This window comes from Tubulanus polymorphus, chromosome 7 (genome assembly GCF_964204645.1).
Source record: "Tubulanus polymorphus chromosome 7, tnTubPoly1.2, whole genome shotgun sequence".
In the NCBI taxonomy this organism is placed as follows: Eukaryota; Metazoa; Nemertea; class Palaeonemertea; order Tubulaniformes; family Tubulanidae; genus Tubulanus; species Tubulanus polymorphus.
This window is the reverse complement of record NC_134031.1, coordinates 9,888,221-9,907,201: the sequence shown is the minus strand read 5'-3', so window position 1 is coordinate 9,907,201 and position 18,981 is coordinate 9,888,221. Positions and strand designations below refer to the sequence as shown.

Genomic DNA, 18,981 nt, shown 5'->3' with positions numbered 1-18,981 from the left:
GATAGCCCATATACTGAAATTGATGAGCTGAGCAAAATTAAAACTTTCAGTAGTAAATTAAATGTTGTACGATTGAATATTCAAGGTCTACAAAGTAAATTTGACAAACTATCAATAGAGCGATGTAAAAGTCAACATTCCACACCTGACATAATTCTACTTTGTGAAACCATTGTAACAGGAAGAAACGTAGACTTATTCGAGTGGCTATACATTAAACGAAAAACATCGAAGTACAATGCTACAAGAGGAGTTGCAATTTAAATTTCCATAAAGGAAAATTTGGATCATGCTTTATAGAAATACTAAGTGAAAATGCTATTGTCGGTGAAATTTATTGCATTCCCAACACTAACGAAAATGATTTCTTACTCGAATATAACACGTTACTTGAAAAAATATTGAATGAAAAGAAATCCATCATTGTTGGGATGGATCAAAATGTTGACTTAAGTAAAGTGAACCAACATAACAACACTTCTAAATTTCTAGATATCAACCTAAACAATAACATGTACCCAACTATTTTTAAACCCACGCGAATAGATTCAATTACATAAAAAGAATAGCAAAACGGAATTACCTAACAAACAAAATGATTAGTTTTGAACATAATTCTAAGAAACTGTAGGAACTACTTAAAACAACTATGAATAGATTAAATGATAAATCAGGAATTATTGATAATTTTAATCTAAATGGTAAACGAGTAACTGATCCAGAACGAATAAGTAATTCCTTTTGTAAATAATTCAGTACAGTTTGGAAGCAATTTGCCAATAAAATACCAATTCAAATAAAACTGAAATTTGATAAATATTTAGGAAAAATAAACCACGATCCTTTTTATACACCCAACTGACGAAAACGAAGTGTCCATCTTGATAAATGATATATAACCATAAAAACAGCTCTGGATACGACGATATATCAAATAAGATTCTAAAAAATATCAAGCATGAAATATCCAAGCCACTTTAGTATTATAGTAAAAAAATCGATTGTAGAAGGGGAATGCCCCTCCAGTTCAAAATTAGCTGAGGTTTTACCAATATGTAAAGAGAAGAACCTATTATCTATCTATAGACCAATTTCACTTTTGCCAGTACGATCAAAGATCCTAGAAAAAATAATGTATAAGCGTCTGTGTAAATATCTTACTAAATTTGATTTAATTTATGACAATCAATACGGATTTAGAGAAGGTCTTTCAACATATAAAGCTCATATGGATTTCACTACAAACATTCACAAGGCAATGGATAAAAAACATCTTACTATATGAATTTACATGGACCTATCAAAAGCATTCGATTCGCTAGATATATCTATACTTCTCAGCAAATTATCACACTACCGAACACGTGGAAAAGCACTTTATTGGTTCAGAAGCTACTCAACTGATAGAAATATTCATGTAAATTTTAACAATTGCAAATCCAGACGTTACTTGAATATGGCGTACCTCAAGGCTCTGTACAAGGAGGATTGTTATTTTTATTATATAGTAATGATTTTCCCAACAAATTAGAACATATGAAAGCGATCATGTTTGCGAATGACACTACTATTTATATCTCTGGTCCCAACTTAAAAGATATGAACAGCTATATACAGAGCGATTTGAACATTTAATGGACTGGTTTAGGGCTAACAAACTCACATTAAATATTTCTAAAACAGCTGCGATATTTTTTAAACCAAAAGGATCCAAAAAGATATAATAATGATCTGGACTTGAGTTTTATTGGCCAAAATATTAAGTATTATTATTAACCCTAAGATACCACAAGTATTATATATGATACGTCCATTTTGCCAAAAGAATTATTTCTTCAGCAAAATCACATATGTATGAATTATATTCAAAAAGGCGCCTCAAAGACCGGTTGTATCATTCCTGATACAGATAAGTGCTTCCCTCTATCTAGTAATTTGTGAACTAAATCCAAAAATGGTAACTTTCTGTCTGCTTGAATGATCATAAGATAAAGTCAAACGTTTTCGGTCACACTACGAAATTGCTTTTTAGCGTATCACAAGTGAAAATCCTGTATCCAATTAAAGTACTTAATGAAGAAAAACTTTATTTGAATCTGAAAATTTTTATTTGATTTTTGTCAAGTAAAAACGGTTGTATCAGATCTGCTACAGGACCTAATTTTGGGGGAAATTTGGCCCAGTCAATTTTTAAGACATTTCTCTTCAAATGACACCTTACTGAATATAGAAATATGAGTGACATAATTTTAAGATGCTGGCTTCATAGTTTAGGCTTCTTAGGGTTAAATAAAGTTGTGAGTAGTTTTAGATTCTTAGGCTTAACCATTGACAAGCCCCTAAACTGGAATGATCACATCAAACAATTGATTAATAAGATAAACAAAAACATGTATATGTTAAGATGTGTAAAAAAGCTAATACCATCCTGGGCTAAGAAATTGCTGTATTTCAATTACATACATAATCACTTAAGTTACATTCTAGGGATACGGGGGCTTAGTGCACCTAAAAAGCAATTAGCAGTATTATCAAGATTACAAAAACGCAGTAAGACCAATTAATATTAAAGAATAAAACGCACATACAGCGCCAATTTTTATAAAATACGATATCCTAAAACTAGACGATTTCATAAAACTTGAAATGCTTAAATTTGCGTACATGTATTAACAAAACAATACAATCAATTCCTAAACAACTAAAAAATATCTTCCAAACAAACGCCTTTAACCATCAGTATAATACCAGAAATAGAAATTACCCACGTAGGGCTACTCATAAAACATTCATAAATAATAATTCTTAATTACGCAAATAATACTCTTAATTACGCAAAATATCCCAAATCTTACTCGCACATCACCGTCAATACATACCCTTACGCGTAGATATAAAACATCCTGCCTAGAAAATTATTAAAATCTTAACTCAAATCCTCGGAACCTATGAACTGAACTTTGTAATACTCATGTATAAAGAATTAAACCATCATTCCATTTCAATTATTATCACTTTTTTTTTTCCAGGTGTCATCCCACCTCTTAGGGTTACAGTCTTTTTTTTGACTCGGGGTGGCAACCTATCAATACAGTATTATATAATATGTATTTTGAATGTACATAATTGTAAAATGTTCTTTATTGATGAAATAAACATTACATTACATTTCAAACTTTAGAGTGAGATGGCCTAATAGAGTCGGTGATAGTTCAAAAAGATTGACAGACCCAACAGCCTTCCCGAGACTTTTCATGACCAAGTGTATCACTCTCAGAGATAAAAGTATAAAGGCGCAATTCCTTATTCGTTTTATAAAACGAATGGTGATTTAAATAGAATAACAGAATTATTAAAAGGACAATTGATGTATGATCAATTAAAAGATGAAGATGTAAAAGATGAAGTTTTTAAAAGAAAATTAAATATTTGGAATATTTTTGGGGAAAAAATCATAGTGAATTAGTAGATTTATATCTAAAATCAATTGCAATAATATCACCAGGAATATTCGGAAAAAAATTTGAAATGTTAACATAAAACATTTTGGAATTGAGTATATCCATGTTATTGTTATTCTAGTCCCGGCTTAACATGGCGATGTGGTTTAAAATATATCGAAGTAGAGTTAAATCTACTAAATGAACCAGATATTGTATTATTATTTGAATCATCGTTTCGAGGTGGAATAAATGGTGTAATGGGTTAATTCAGATAGATATTTCAAAGCAAATGATGAATGTAAGTTGTTGTTTATAGATGCTAAATATTTATAGGGTTGGGCAATGAAGCAACCTCAGCCATATAAAAATTTCATATTAACAGAAGTTGAAGATGGTGACAAAACCGATTGCGAATAGTGCAGTTATGAGTATTAAATATGATACTCCCGACAGTTATTTTCATGTAGTTGATTTAGAATATCCTGATGAAATAACATCTAACTTACTGTAATGTCATCTCGTTACGAATGTGAATTTTATTAAAATTGTATACACAACTTAATGTTTTTAAATCGCAACTTAAAACCCATTTGTTCACTTAAGCTTTTAACTAATGATGTAAATTGTTTTTTCTATCTTTATGTTTAAATTGTGTCTTTATATTGTAAAGCCAATGAGCATATTTTATATGGATTTTAGGCTCAATAAATTATTATTATTATTATTAAAAATAAAAAAAAAGAAATTAAATCTAAAATCTACCATGACATAGAACCGTCGAAGAGAGTTATTCGAGTGTATATCAGAAAAAAATGAAACCAAACGATCGTGTACTTACTGAAACGTTAATATCAACACAAAATTATGAAAATGATTATATTGTTCATTACAGAATACGGAAGTTCCTCTCATCTCAAAAAATGATATTAAAAAAAAGTTCATAGATGTATCGAATATACTCAATCGAAATGGATAGAAAAATAAAACGATTTTTAAACTCAATAGAAAACTATTTCGAAAGCTGATTTTTAAAGCCCAACATAATTCCTCAGACTGGGTCGTTAATGGGGAATTTACGGCACATTAAACATGTTTCGAACTCGAAGTAATCATTGAATGATGTCAATTCAATATGTTTATTTGTTCATTTATCAGTTTTTGACGAGAGGCACTGCAGTATATGAGAATCGGTTCCATTGTGATGCATTTTGAAGTAGTCACAAATATTTGAGACTACGTTGATATTTATGCAAAGTTTATACCTTTTTCTGCCGCAGGGCGATCCTTTTTAGTGACCAACAAATAACGCGGACTGCCCGGGAAAAATGGAAGCGAGATCAGTGAAAACAAACAAGGCACGCCTGTTATTGCTAGCAAATACGGCCAATGCTCTTCTGTTCCTGTAATTATGAACGAGGGTAATCTGTCTTTGAACCATGATAAATCATGCATTTAGCAGTGTGTAGGAATAGTCATATACCATGGCGTACCTGTTAATATAAGGCTGAAAAAGATACCCTCTCGTTATGCCGACTGGGGTGTCTTTAAAATCAACGAAAAAACTAGGTCACATCAACAAGCAAAAATAAGAAATACAAACTCGCTGGGGAGTCAGATGATTTTTACTAAATAAATGAAAGAAACCCGGGCGGTTGCAAAACCAGTTATTCAATGTCGTTTCTTTTAATGTCTTACCTATAGAAAACCCTGCGTCAGTCGGAGCGGCAAAAGACAGACAATCGCTTAAGGGATAAATATTGATTGTCCCGATTTTTGTTGGAAATAGTTTGAATGTATATATTTTCCAAATGTATGAAACATAACAGAGATATAATAATAGTTGTACATGATTACTCGGGGGATGCCCTCGCAGGAATCAATTTGTATTTATTGATTGTACGTCACGGATGAGTTCGGTTTCAAATTACACAGCACGTTTACAGTAGTGGCGTATAAGTTTCGAATCTGTCAGTGCTATATATGTACATAATTCTAATTTCTACAATTCCCTTCATTCTGAATTATACGGCGCAGCTTCGTGGAAAACCTATAATCGCTGGTTTGCAGCTATATTTATTTTCCGTTTTTTTCGAACATAGAATTGACCTTCAATCAGATTCGACTACCAACAGCTTCTTAACGAGATGTTGAATTCTGATAGGAATAACAGTCTATCATGTATATGCAGATTATGCAGATTCTATGCAGATTCTATGTATGTACTGTGCGGGTGTGCGGGAATACGAATAATTAGAATATGACGTTTTCAGATCAGAGGTCGAGGGTCGACTCGTCACCACTTTTAATTTTTTTCTTTAAAAGGGGAGACAGTGAGTTCCAAAGAGAAAAGAATGATGTTAATAAAAATATTATTGTCCATATTGTAAAAAATACATTGACAAATTGCAAAAATCTTGACATGAAAAACGGCAAATCATAAAAAAATGTTTTTGAGACACCAGAAAATTCAAATAAAAGAAAAGAACAATTAGAAAACATAAAAAAGAGGAAATTGAATATAATGATTGTATTGAATTTATAAGTAAAAGGAATTACGTTAGACATCTTAAATCACAAAAACATCAAGAAAATCTAAGTAAAATATTTTAGGAACATAATATTTTGATGATAAATCTCAAGTAAAAAAAATCTATAAAGAAAACAAAAATTTCAAATAAATCTTATACGGAAAATGTTAGAAATTACATTGATTCACTAGAAATAAAAGATACAATTGAAATTTCAGGAACATTCCATAGTAAAATTGGACCTGCAGCTATTATATTTAGATTTATAAAGGCTCATCAATAGAAGATTATAGTAAATTTATTGAAATAATGGAAAAAATAATGGATTTTGTGACAGATGTTGGATATTCAAAAGTAAGTATTTCAGGAAAAGTAAGTTTTATTAAGTCAGAAGAAAAAATGGAGCATATTATTCACACATATTCTGAAGAGATAATTTCAAAACCACAAATAAAAGAGAAATTAGAAAAAGATATCAAATGTGTTTAAACGACATATTGAAGAAAGATATTTTGAGGGTTCTGGTTTAACATTGAATGGATAATATTTGTTGATTCAAATCTGTATAATACAATAAGGAATACAAAATCATAAAGTAATGAAGTGTTTACAAATGATTCAAAATTTTCAACAGAAAGGATATTAAAGCATCATTAGGGTTTTCTGTTTCTTCACAGAAAACCCTATTGAGATTCGCGTGATTATTATTATTTTAGTGTTTTCTGACTTTCGTCAAAAACCCTCTTGTAATTATGTTGATTTTTGTTATTTACATATTTTCCATATTTTTTTTTAACGTGAGTTCCCTACAAACGCCGTACGTTGCTTCCTATAATCTACATACGCGCATGCGTGAAAGAATAGGCTTTGGGTGAGGATTTGATAGGATATGAATGGATAGGATTTGATCAGGACTAGCCCAAAGTCTAATTCAGTCTATGCACTATTCACTCGATATTATTAAAACAATACACTGAAGTATTCACAGGCAGAAAGACTAATTGATTTTAGCCATGTGATTAAATTTAACCAGGCCTTCTCTGACCTGATGACATTAATAGTCAAATCTAGATAAAAAAAAAACGCTCATGTGGTCACGGCTTGTATACCAGAGATCATTGTAGGCCTGTACATTTAGCTGTACATAGGTTTGGTATACCGATTTCTCCGATTTATCGTGACTGATAAGTGTATGGTACAGCTGTACGCATTATACAATTGTACCAATAGGAATAGGGCCTATTGATTGGGCTTATTATTTCCTGCTTTAGAATACTGAAATAAGCCTAACGTTCATTCAAATATCCAAAAATCGGTGAAAGTTTGATTACTGTATACATGTACTATAGGTTTTCAAGTTGTGTGAATATTTTGCAGTTCACGTGGGTATGATGCTGATTCCAATGTCAAACGCATGAAGTTAGATGGCCATGGACAGTCAACACCAAGATATCACTCTTTGGCCGATGTTGCACCATAGAAGATCTGATTCTTTCCACTCAATCAAAGTGATTAAACACGATCGACATAACACTGGAATAGGTATGCAGTGACTAACAGTTCATTTCATTTAGTCCTATGTACTGATACACCGGTCACAATCCTCTCCTTAGCCGTTATTTAATAAAAGCGATGATCGGTCCCTGGCGAGAGAATGTGTCCGTGCACAAACCCAAGAAAAAACTAGAATGCCGGAAATTTGAATGAATATAATAATAGTAAAACGAATTTTATTTACCTTGATAATTAATGTAAGCTTTCCAGTTAAAACACAGTCCAGTTCCTAACTCTAAGTTCATATTGTACTCTCCTGCTGGTAACCCGTCCTGAATCAAGTCCCAAACAAGCTTCTATCAAGTATCTATCGAGTTTCTATCGAATATCTATCGAGTGTCTGCTCTCCCAAGACTGCGAGCCCCTTTTATAGAAAGATCAGCATTCATAGAATGCCGACTCTCCCACCCGACTTTTGGCAAGGAGCAGCAACCTAACTGTCATGACTGTTTTGGTCATGTAGAATTTAGCCTTAATGATTCGCTGATCTTAAAATTATTTTCAAAACTGATTTGCTAAACTAACTTTTTCCTTCCAACCTGTCATGACGCGGAAGGAATGTTTATCATCGTTGAAAGAACAACTATTCTTTGCGAATTACCAACAGACGTATACAACAAGAGAAACTTTAGAGAGCTAGTATTAACATTTAATACAAATTAATTTGCCTAAAACTTACCGATTATTAACATTTTGTTCTTAAATAACAATCAGATTACTCAAATTAGATATATTTTCAAAACTTCTTTTTCATCACAGTACGGTACGGTACAGCGAGATCCCTTCACGAGCCACATTATTAATACAATTCATTGTTCCGACCCAACCAAATACGGTTACGACTATTCTTAAGTTTTACAAAAGATTCAAAATTTTTGCCAGATATCGCAGCAGAAGAACCGAGAAAGAATTATTTTTACACCAGGCTGATCTATGAACAGCGCCGATAGATTAAAGCATCAAACAACAACCTGCTTACTACATCGTTTGTTGTCTGACACCCATTTATAACCACCAACGGATACAGAAAATCAACATTACAAACATTTTTTAGCTACTACGAAATCTTGCTGCGGATCAGTACTTTTAGCCAATTTAGATTTGATTGTAATTGAAACTCTGGAACTGTTAACGTAAGACAAGTGGAAAAAACACAAGTTATTCTTGATTCTCCTGTTCAAATCGAATTCAAATTCAAATTTATTTTTATTACATCATATTTACAAAGCATATCATTGATTCGTTTATAATGAAACACACGCAACTGGTGGAATAGGTTTGACATTTACACACATCTTGCAGGTATAAATTGTTTATCGGTATAGAATTTGTGAAACATAAAAGCCGAAATCAACCTCGGTCGAGACTCAGACCAAAGCAATTCATAATTTATTGATTGGATCTACACTACAATATATGTATTTATTCAAATATTTCAATAAAAAGATTAACTTCTTAAATCTATTCCAAATCATAATACGTTCTTATCTGTAAATTTACTCAATCTATTGACTCAGCAGGTGCTTAAGATGAGTTCTTAATAGGACAGATCCATTTTAAGCGTGGTGATAATACAGGATGATGTTTGAATGCCAAAATAAATGCCTGGTCGAATAAATTCATATTTGTTGATTGTATGTCCGCGTATGTTTCAAAGCTGTATCACATTTGACGTTTACACAGTGGTTGCATATTAGGTTTTAATCTGTTAATGCATTTTATTCTATGTATCAGTATTTCAATTTACTAGAATTCCCATCATCCTAGTGAATGACTTTGCAGAAAACCCGTCATCGCTGCTTTGCAGCTATATTCTCATATTCAATTACCATTTCCAACAAAATCAGTTATACATGTTCAAAATGAAGATAATAAATGTTTTCTATTGTCAATTATTATTTGTTTACACTCAACTCAGGAAAATCTTTGTAGAATAACAGATTATCGGAAATATGAAACACATAAAATTGATCAATATCCAGTAACTATAAAAATGATTCCTAAAATAGAAAAAGTTGATAATGTAAGAATAAATGTATTCGAATTAATACAATTACCAAAGACACGAGGTGAAAATATTAAAGATTATACATTAGAAGCTTTATATTCAACACAACATTATGATGATAAGAATTCGATAGAATTATTATACTATAACAAAGATCAAAATGAACATTATATGTGGTTAAAACAAATAGATTCACTCGTTAGAACAGAAAGTGATTTTAATAGTCATAACAAAACATATTTATGTAGAAAATTTTTATCTAAATTTAGAACTGAAGATGCGTTACTAAAACATAAAGAGTTATGTAATAATATAAAAAATTAATCATGCAAACAGAAAAAGATTATAAATTAATATTTACAAATTATAAATTTAAAGATATAGTTCCATTTGTAATTTATGGGGATTTTGAATCGTTGAATAAATAATTAACCGATCAAGATAGAATGAAATATACAATAAAAAGCAATTATTAAAATCAATGGATAAAGGAAATAATTAAATGAAGATACAATTCAAGACCCGTTAATTATAAATACAATCAAAAAATACCACCAAAGAGCTGCTGCATAGGGAATTTATGAAAAATCAAATCATCCTGAATTCCATATAAAAGTTAATATATATCTTTTAGAGGTGAAAATGTAGTAAATGATTTTTGTAATAGAATAATTAGAAAGTGATTTTACACAATTATTTAACAAAAATTTAAAAAAGTTATGATAAAAGAAGATGAAGTGATTTTAATAATGCAACTCATTGTTGTTATTGTTTTGATTTATTTGAGAGAAAAAGTTAAAGATCATGATCATTTAAATGAAAAATATCGAGCTGCTCATGAAGATTGTAATCAACAAGCAAAAGAAGTAAATTTCGTACCAATATATTTTATCAGGATATGATACTCATTTAGTTTAAAACAATTATCAGGAAAATTAATCAAGAAATAGAAGAATATAATGTTACAAATGATGAAAATGTGAGATAATATGATTTAAAACTATTAGCTAAAACATCTGAAAATAACATTTTATTTCAATTGGTTGCTTTAGATTTTTAGATTCGTATAGATTTTTAGCAAGTTCATTGGATAGCTCAGCAAAAAGTTCAGTTGATAATGATTTTATAATGACGCGATATTATCATCCAAATGAACAAGATTTTAAATTATCGAGATATAAAGGTCCAATTCATTTTACAAAACACATGCTGATTTTAAAGAAGCAGAATTATTATAAGAACAATTTTATGATCAATTAAAAAATTAGCACATAAAAGATGAAGTTTTTACAAGAACAATAAATATTTGGAATCATTTTAAGATGAAAACCATGGTGAATTAGTAGATTTATATTCAAAATCAGATGTTTTGATATTGGCTGATATATTTCAAAAATTAAGAGAAATTAATTTAAATCATTTTGATGTTGATTCTTGTAATTGTTATTCAAGTCCTGGTTTAACCTGGCAATGTGGTTTAAAATATACAAATGTAGAATAAGATTTAATAAAAGAACCAGATACGGTATTATTGTTTGAAAAATCAATGAGAGGTGGAATTAGTGGTGCCATGGGAGATAGGTATTTTGAAGCAAATGATGAATATAAATTAATACATTAATACATATATATATATATATATATATATATATATATATATATATATATATATATATATATATATATATATATATATATATATATATATATATATATATACATGAAATTTGAAATTCTTGAAAATTGAAGATTGTCAATAATTGATAACTTGCGTCCGACTTCATTCACTTCTGCCTCTAAGCTGGTTTGCAACTTCATTGCCTCCATGGCTGAGGGGAGCTCGTCTAATGTCTGACTTTTGGAGCATATCGTGTGGCCTACAGCTGGCCCGGTCCCGATTTGGCTGTCACTCAATATTTCTAAATGTCATTTAAAATAAACTTGTTTATGTTATTCTGAATTATGCATGTGTTTTGTATGTTGTATTTTCTCATTTTAAAATGCGTAACTTTGGAAAATTTAATTTGGGAATTATAAGGATCAATAATGAATTGGATTGAATTGTCACCTAAAACACATGCCATCCGAGGACGTGGAGCCGTATATGACAGCTATGCTATTATAAATTACTATTAAGTTATCAAAAAAGCCTAAGATGTCCCCCTTGATTGAATCCAGAAGTTTTCATTAACATTTGTCTATTGATACGATCTCCATCACACACAACTGCATTCACGATTCATGAATATACACGGTAGCGGGCTTTCCCCACTCAAATATACTCATGGTGTGACGATTTCTATACGCTGTGTACGAAGCTTGAAAGACAATTTATTTACGTAAATTGAACAATTTCCAACTTCCCAGTTTTACTGCACTTCTATAAAATTCACTGCTTTTCACGGCTAGCCGCGACGAAGCCTTGGCAGTTGAAACATTTGCAATTTCCAGGAAAACTTAAACTAGGCCACGCACGAGGCGCTTGTCATATACATACACAGATCGATACATCACATAGCAGCGAGTCTGTGACGAGCACGTGTGTGAAGCATGAATATACGTAAAAGGGCATTCGTTCTTCCGAGACGAAATGTAGTTCCAACAACAAATAAATAAGTAAATTGTTAAATAAGTAACGGATTCCGATGAAATTCAATAGGGTCAGAGCTTCTATTACTGCATTGTATGTTTTAAACGTTCCGAAGAGAAACTAAGCCTCGTTTGGGAATTATTTTGTACCAAAGGAAGAAAGTTTCATATGTATAACAAGATGGACTTCGCTAAAGCGAAAGTACATAATAAGAAATAATTATGGATATATTAATGATCTAAATAATTTTCCTGTAATTTATGAATTATTAATCTTTTATAAGATGTAAAGAGTAACTTTTTTGTTATATAAATATGAATATAAATGTTGGACCGAGCATATAATTTGGATTTGATTTTAAACGTGAAAAAGAAATGAAATTTGATATTAATGATGTAATAACGCATATTAGAAATACTACATTTTATAATGAAACAACATTTAATTATGAAACAACAATAAATAAAGAAACTTATAATGTAGAAAAAATTTATGATTTAATTAGAGAATCTTTAGAATTTTACCAATTAGATGAAGATTTTATTATTGATGATATTAAAAAAATAATAACTAAAATATATGAAAATTCAACTAATAATATTATGAATGTTGAAATAATAATAATAAAAATTAAAAAAATATTTTGAAGATGGTAATTTTTGTTAGATAAATGGCGTATCAGAAGTGGATCATAAATGGATTATATAATGGAACATTATAATCAGTTGGAACTGTTGGATATACAATGATATTTAAAAAAAGTATTTAAAATACGAAATGTTTATTTTGATAGATTTGATATAAATGATATTTTAAAATTAACATTAGCAGTTACTTCATCTAATTTAAGAATTGATTATTTAGAAAAACAAAAATAAATTCCTCCAATTGACGTTAAATTTTTTTTGTTAAATAAATGGTATCTGCAATTATAACTATTATAGAATCAGCAATTGTTAACGCTTGAGCATTTGAAAGGCCGAATCCAAGAACATGTCTATCGCATTTTTGAGCCCAAACGCCTACTTTTACTTAGTAGCCACTTGAGAACAATAAGCAATTAACGATATCGGCTACTTTTCGAGTAGTATACATTTCAAATCAGTCACTCTGGAATAGTATTCCTTTCAATTCGGTTGGTTTTCTATGGTGGCTGTTTCGAAGAGTCTACTATTGAAAAGTGACCATTTTTAAACACGTAGAGATGACTGTAAAACCACCCGTATGTAAACAGTGACTTTGTGATAGTAACTCCTACCATAACTGCTACTCTCAAAACACATCGTTCCTAAAAGTCAACTATTGAAAAGTAACCATTTTGAGATTGCTTGCCAGATTCCCTGTTATAAATACACTGCAGCAACACATGCTTCAGATTTGCAGTGATACGTGACAATATAAACATACTCAGAAACTATAGTGAAAACTCTACTCACTGACACGCTATAGTTTTGGGTATAGAGTGACTCAGTTAAGATCTGAAGATATTGAAGATACTCTCTGAGGATGTGAAATGTTATGAGCGATTCCCAACTCTACCCAATAAAAGTCGAGATTGGAGTTAAATTTGTTTACAAATTGTCAATAGTTGTGTAGTTTTAAGATAAATCTAAATTTCCTTCTTTTCATGGCGATATAATTCAATGAAGAATTCAATTCTAACAAATGCAGCTATTTCAAAGCATAGGTCTGCATTTATAGCGAATTTTATTTGCGAATATGGTGCCACATATTAGCAGTTATTATTTTACGACAATTTGTGAAAAAGAGGTAAGTTGGAAAAAACTGATAATTATCTTATAATTCAGCGATTCATTGGTTCATCGATTCAGCGAAGTTCAAACATTGTACATTTTGGCGTATTATTTTATTGGCACCTTGAAATAAAGTCAAATAGAGATATTGCGGTGCTAAGTTTATTATTACTCAGAGGTAAAACTTTTGGTTCGTGGTCTTTTGGTGGCCAATGCAGTTTGTTCAATCGTTCATCGATCACTGTCTAGTTAGCCAGTGTGAGTGACCTGCTGACCGATAGCTGCCTCTGGGTATTTTATAACCTATATAAACAATTTACTCAAAAAAGTAGGAAAGTATGTGAAACTGAAATTACAGCCTATCACATTTCTTTAACGTCTTAAGCCAAACGAAGTTTTTTTCTATCAATGAAATTGCTGATTTCAAAATTACGTGAACGTCTCAACACAGCACTATTATACGCTAATCGTGGGATCTTTTATAATAAGTTTGTAATTTCATTTCAACCAAACTGTATAATTATGAAATAAGATTGGATCAGGGAATCACTTCTAGCAAGCGATAAAATGATTCAATATTCATTAACGAACAAGCAGAGAACAGCGTTACAAAGTGAACATAGCATGGATTACTTAAAAATCGTTTGTATCGAAATGAACAATAAATTCAAGGTTAATTCTAAGTATTTTAGATACATTTTTTTCGGAATATTTTGTGTAGTCTTCATCCAGATAATGAGATAAATAGGACGTAATTAATTCTATGAACCATATGATTTTATTTGTATATTCATCTCTCCTTAAAAACTAACTAAGCCTAAAAGACAAATATATTCTTTTATCTTTCTTTTCTACAAAATCAAAGATGTATGAACGCACCAGAATGTTTTATAATCGCAAATGTAAAACAAAAATCTTAAAATTCTAAATTCAGGGGCGGATTTAGACTGTGTCCACCGTGTCGGAATTTCAAAGTGCCTTTTAATTTTTTTTCTCTTTTTCAAAATTTGCCGTGTTAACCACCCGAGATACACAATAGATATTTTTCCTAGATATATAACCTATGTTTCTTGACTTAATGCCTCTCAGAGATGCTCAGAAAGCTCTAATGGAAGTTAAATTAAAAAAATTTTGCTGATATGCCTTTCCGCCCTAAATTAACAATATATACCCTTTTTATTGGTCGACATGGTCAAAACATGCCCCTGGATCCGCCCCTGAAATTAGCACTGGCACTACACAATATGTATTAGTATTAATGGATTTAATCCATGATGATGTTATATAAATCAATTGGATATTGCCATTTTGTTGAGCGTAATATAAATTAGGGGATTCTTAGCAACTCAAAAACTTTGATTTTCTATTCACAGAACTGTATTCAAAGCATACAGAGTTCTGTATACAAAGCATATAGGGTTTAACGGTACCCTTTAACCTCTCACGTATCACTGCAAATCTTTAACCGATGCTGCTATTTTGAACAGGAAATTACCAAGCCATCTCAAAATGGTCACTTTTCAATAGTTGACTTTTAGGAACGATGTGTTTTGAAAGTAGCTGTTAGGGTAGGAGTTACTATCACAAAGTCACTGTTTACAGATCGGTGGTTTTACAGTCACCTCTACTGCTAGTGTGCACTATCGAAACCAGATGTTTTAAAATGGTCACTTTTCTATATTCGACTCTTCGAAACAGCCACCATAGAAAACCAACTGAATTGAAAGGAATACAATTTCAGAGTGACGGTTTTGAAATGTATACTACTGGAAAAGTAGCCGATATCGTTAATTGCTTATTGTTCTATAGTGGCTACTAAGTAAAAGTAGACGTTTGGGCTCAAAAGTGCGATAGACATGTTCTTGGATTCTGCTTTTCATTTACATGTGGCGGTTATTTATTCAAACATATTGATTAAAAGTGGTAAAAAGATACATAATTTAGCATTAGAAAAATATAATAAAGCTGCAGAGGAATGAAGGGAAAAAAGAAAAAATTATATGGATTATATTAATAAAGAATTAAATAATCAAAATATTTCACATAGAGATTTCAATCAGGTGATGAACCTTTTTAAGGAGTTTATATGAATCAGTAACAAATCGTGAAAAATTAAACCTATATAAACCTAAATTATGAGATTTTTATACACCAAGCAATGAACAACAAAAATATGAAATAATTTGGGTTTTAGGTGGAACAATTATTGTTATATTTATTAAGAACTCATCTTAAGCACCTGCTGAGTCGATAGATTGAGTTAATTCACAATTAAGAACGTTTTATGATTTAGAATAGATTTAAGAAGTTAATGTTTTTATTGAAATATTTGAATAAATACATATATTGTAGTGTAGATTCAATCAATAAATTATGAATTGATTTGGTCTGGCTTTCGGGCCGATGTTGATTTCGGCTTTTATCGATTACAAATTATATACTGATAAACAATTTATACCTGCAACATGTGTGTAAATATTAAACCTATTCTACTAGTTTTGTGGGTTTCTTAATAAACGGTAGAGAGTCACTCTTGATCTTAGAAAATTAATGTTCATTTTTTTCCACTTGTCTTACTTGTCTCTCGTTAACAGTTCCAGAGTTTCAATTACAATCAAATCCAAATTGGCCAAAAAGTACATAGGACTAAATGAAATGAACTGTTAGTCACTGCAAACCTATTCCAGTGTTACGTCGATCGTGTTGAATCACTTTGCTTGAGTTGAAAGAATCAGATCTTCTATGGTGCAACATCGGTCGAATATAGATATCTTGGTGATAACTGTCCTTGAGCATTTTAACTTCATGTGTTTGACATTGGAATCAGCATCATACCCATTTGAACTGCAAAATATTCATACAACATGAAAACCTACAGTACATGTTTACAGTAATCAAACTTTCACCGATGTTGGATATTTGAATGAACGTAAGCCTTAAAAAAGCAGGAAATAATAAGCCCTATTCATATTGGTACAATTGTATAATGCGTACAGTACACTTATCAGTCAAGATTGGAGAAATCGTTATACCAAACCTACGTACAGCAAAATGCACAGGCCTACCATGATTTCTGGTATACAAGCAGTGACCACATGAACGTTTTGGATCTAGGTTTGACTATTAATGTCAGCAGGTCAGAGAAGGCCTGAGTAAAATTTGATTGCATGGCTCAAATCAATTAGCCTTTCTGCGTGTGAATACTTCACTGTATTGTTTTAAAAATAGGCCTATCGAGTGAATTAGTGCATAGACTGAATTAGACTTTAGGCTAGTCCTGACCCAATATTTTAATAAATTGCTTTAAAAGAAGTTATGATTTACATAACCGAAATTTACGTTCTGCGAACCAAATTGCTACCGGAAGATTTAATACTGTATTAAAATCACAATCTTTGAAAATTAAAGGACCCAATATTTGGAACAATCTAGATAAAACAACTCAAACTTCGAAATCATTAAACATTTTTAAAAGAAAATAAAAAACTTACTTTCTTTCGTCTTATTAGAAATAATGACCCTTTATGATTAAATTTTTATTTGGATTCGAATTTATATTCAAACATGCATTTATACGTATGAGAGATTTTGATGTGATTGTGTTGTGTGAATATGTTGTGTGCTTGCTGTATGTATGGTGGCTGATATTAAAATGACACTCGGTCTTCACCAATTTTTTTCTAATTCTACATTTTTCGTTTTAACGCATCGTTAAAACTAGTTTCTCGTTTTAAGGCATCGTTAAAAACCAGTTTTTCGTTTTAACTCTTCGTTGAAACCAGTTTTTCGTTTTAACGCATCGTTAAAACCAGTTCTTCGTTTTAATGCATCGTTAAAACCAGTCTGGCCGCATCAACACTATAATTTATTTCAAAAACTCGCTAATAGATCGCCTAAACCAAGAAATCATGCTTCAACAAAGCCTTCATATTTGGACTCTTAACGATGTACTTATACACCTGGACGCAAGCGGACTGAACGTAGTAAACAGAATCACAATCGACACCATTAGCGTAGTCTATTAATTAAACCCAACGCCATTTTTTATTACTTACACCTACATATCCCGACTTTGACACTTGAGGTATGTTCTGATTGAGATCGAACAGGGATGACGGTGTATCAATACACATAGAACTGTCTGACCACTTTTGCTCTATATCATCACATACGCATTAGTTTACTCTTTCTGATGTTTTGATTGTAAACGCAGTCTCATTGCCGCGATAGCTGGAACGCTGCCTCCGTTTTTGGCCTTAGGATAGCAAGCTCAGTCTATCTACGCGCAATGGTGACTGGAAAGTTGCCTCTTGACATCGGTCTCATTAAAAACTACCAAAAACATAATCGTGACAATGTAAATAAAACCCGATCAAGACTGTATATACGTAAGTGTACAAACATGTATTCAATATTCACGTGTTTGTGCCGCTTTCCTACTGACGGTCTATCAATGCGTATAGCACTGTCAGTTTGATTGCGATACATTCACGGACCTCACTATGCACTGTATATTAGAAACACACACAACAAAGAAAACAGTTTTTCGTTTTAACGCTACGTTAAAACGAATTTTAACGCTACGTTTAAACCAGTTTTTCGTTTTACCGCACCGTTAAATCCAGTTTTTCGTTTTAACGCATCGTTAAAACCAGTTTTTCGTTTTAACGCCGCGTTAAAAAAATTAATAATGATGGAAAAATCAAAGTTTTCATTTTCATTCTCGGAAAAGTGAACTGATTAAAAGTGAACTGACTTTAATGCTAGACATGATATCAGGTCGCTGTAGATCAAATTGTGACCAATCAATGGAGCCTTTAATTCTTAACTAACGTTTTTCAAACTTAGTATGGGGACATTCTTGTTGCAAGTTCTAGATGTGGCCACCAGGGGGTCTACGTAAATTGATTCCGAGCGATTTCTTTGTAAACGGCCACCAGGGGCTTTGTTGAAAAATTACGTAAGCGTGATAGAGCCTTGTATTATTCTCTACAAGATTCGTCTACCTCTCTCCCTCTTGAATTAAATTCCTTGTCGTTGCTGGCTAGATTTACATCTGCTATGTTGTTATTCATATTTTCTCAAATGCTGTTCACTCATCAGA

General features: G+C 31.3%; 1 protein-coding gene across 4 annotated transcripts in view; it reads right to left on the bottom strand.

The window, feature by feature from the left end:
- Window positions 1-18,981, bottom strand: part of LOC141908776 (solute carrier family 2, facilitated glucose transporter member 1-like) — a 139,562-nt gene that overhangs the window by 39,685 nt on the left and 80,896 nt on the right. For 3 of the 4 annotated variants that reach the window (XR_012619633.1, XM_074798971.1, XM_074798973.1), the window contains one exon: window positions 4,706-4,843. The exons of the other annotated variant lie outside the window; for it this stretch is intronic. Coding sequence is in view for 2 of the 3 variants with exons in the window: in XM_074798971.1 (XP_074655072.1) it covers window positions 4,706-4,843 (138 nt within the window). In the remaining variant the exon portion in view is untranslated. The remainder of the gene's footprint in view (window positions 1-4,705; window positions 4,844-18,981) is intronic. 4 annotated transcript variants of the gene reach the window in all.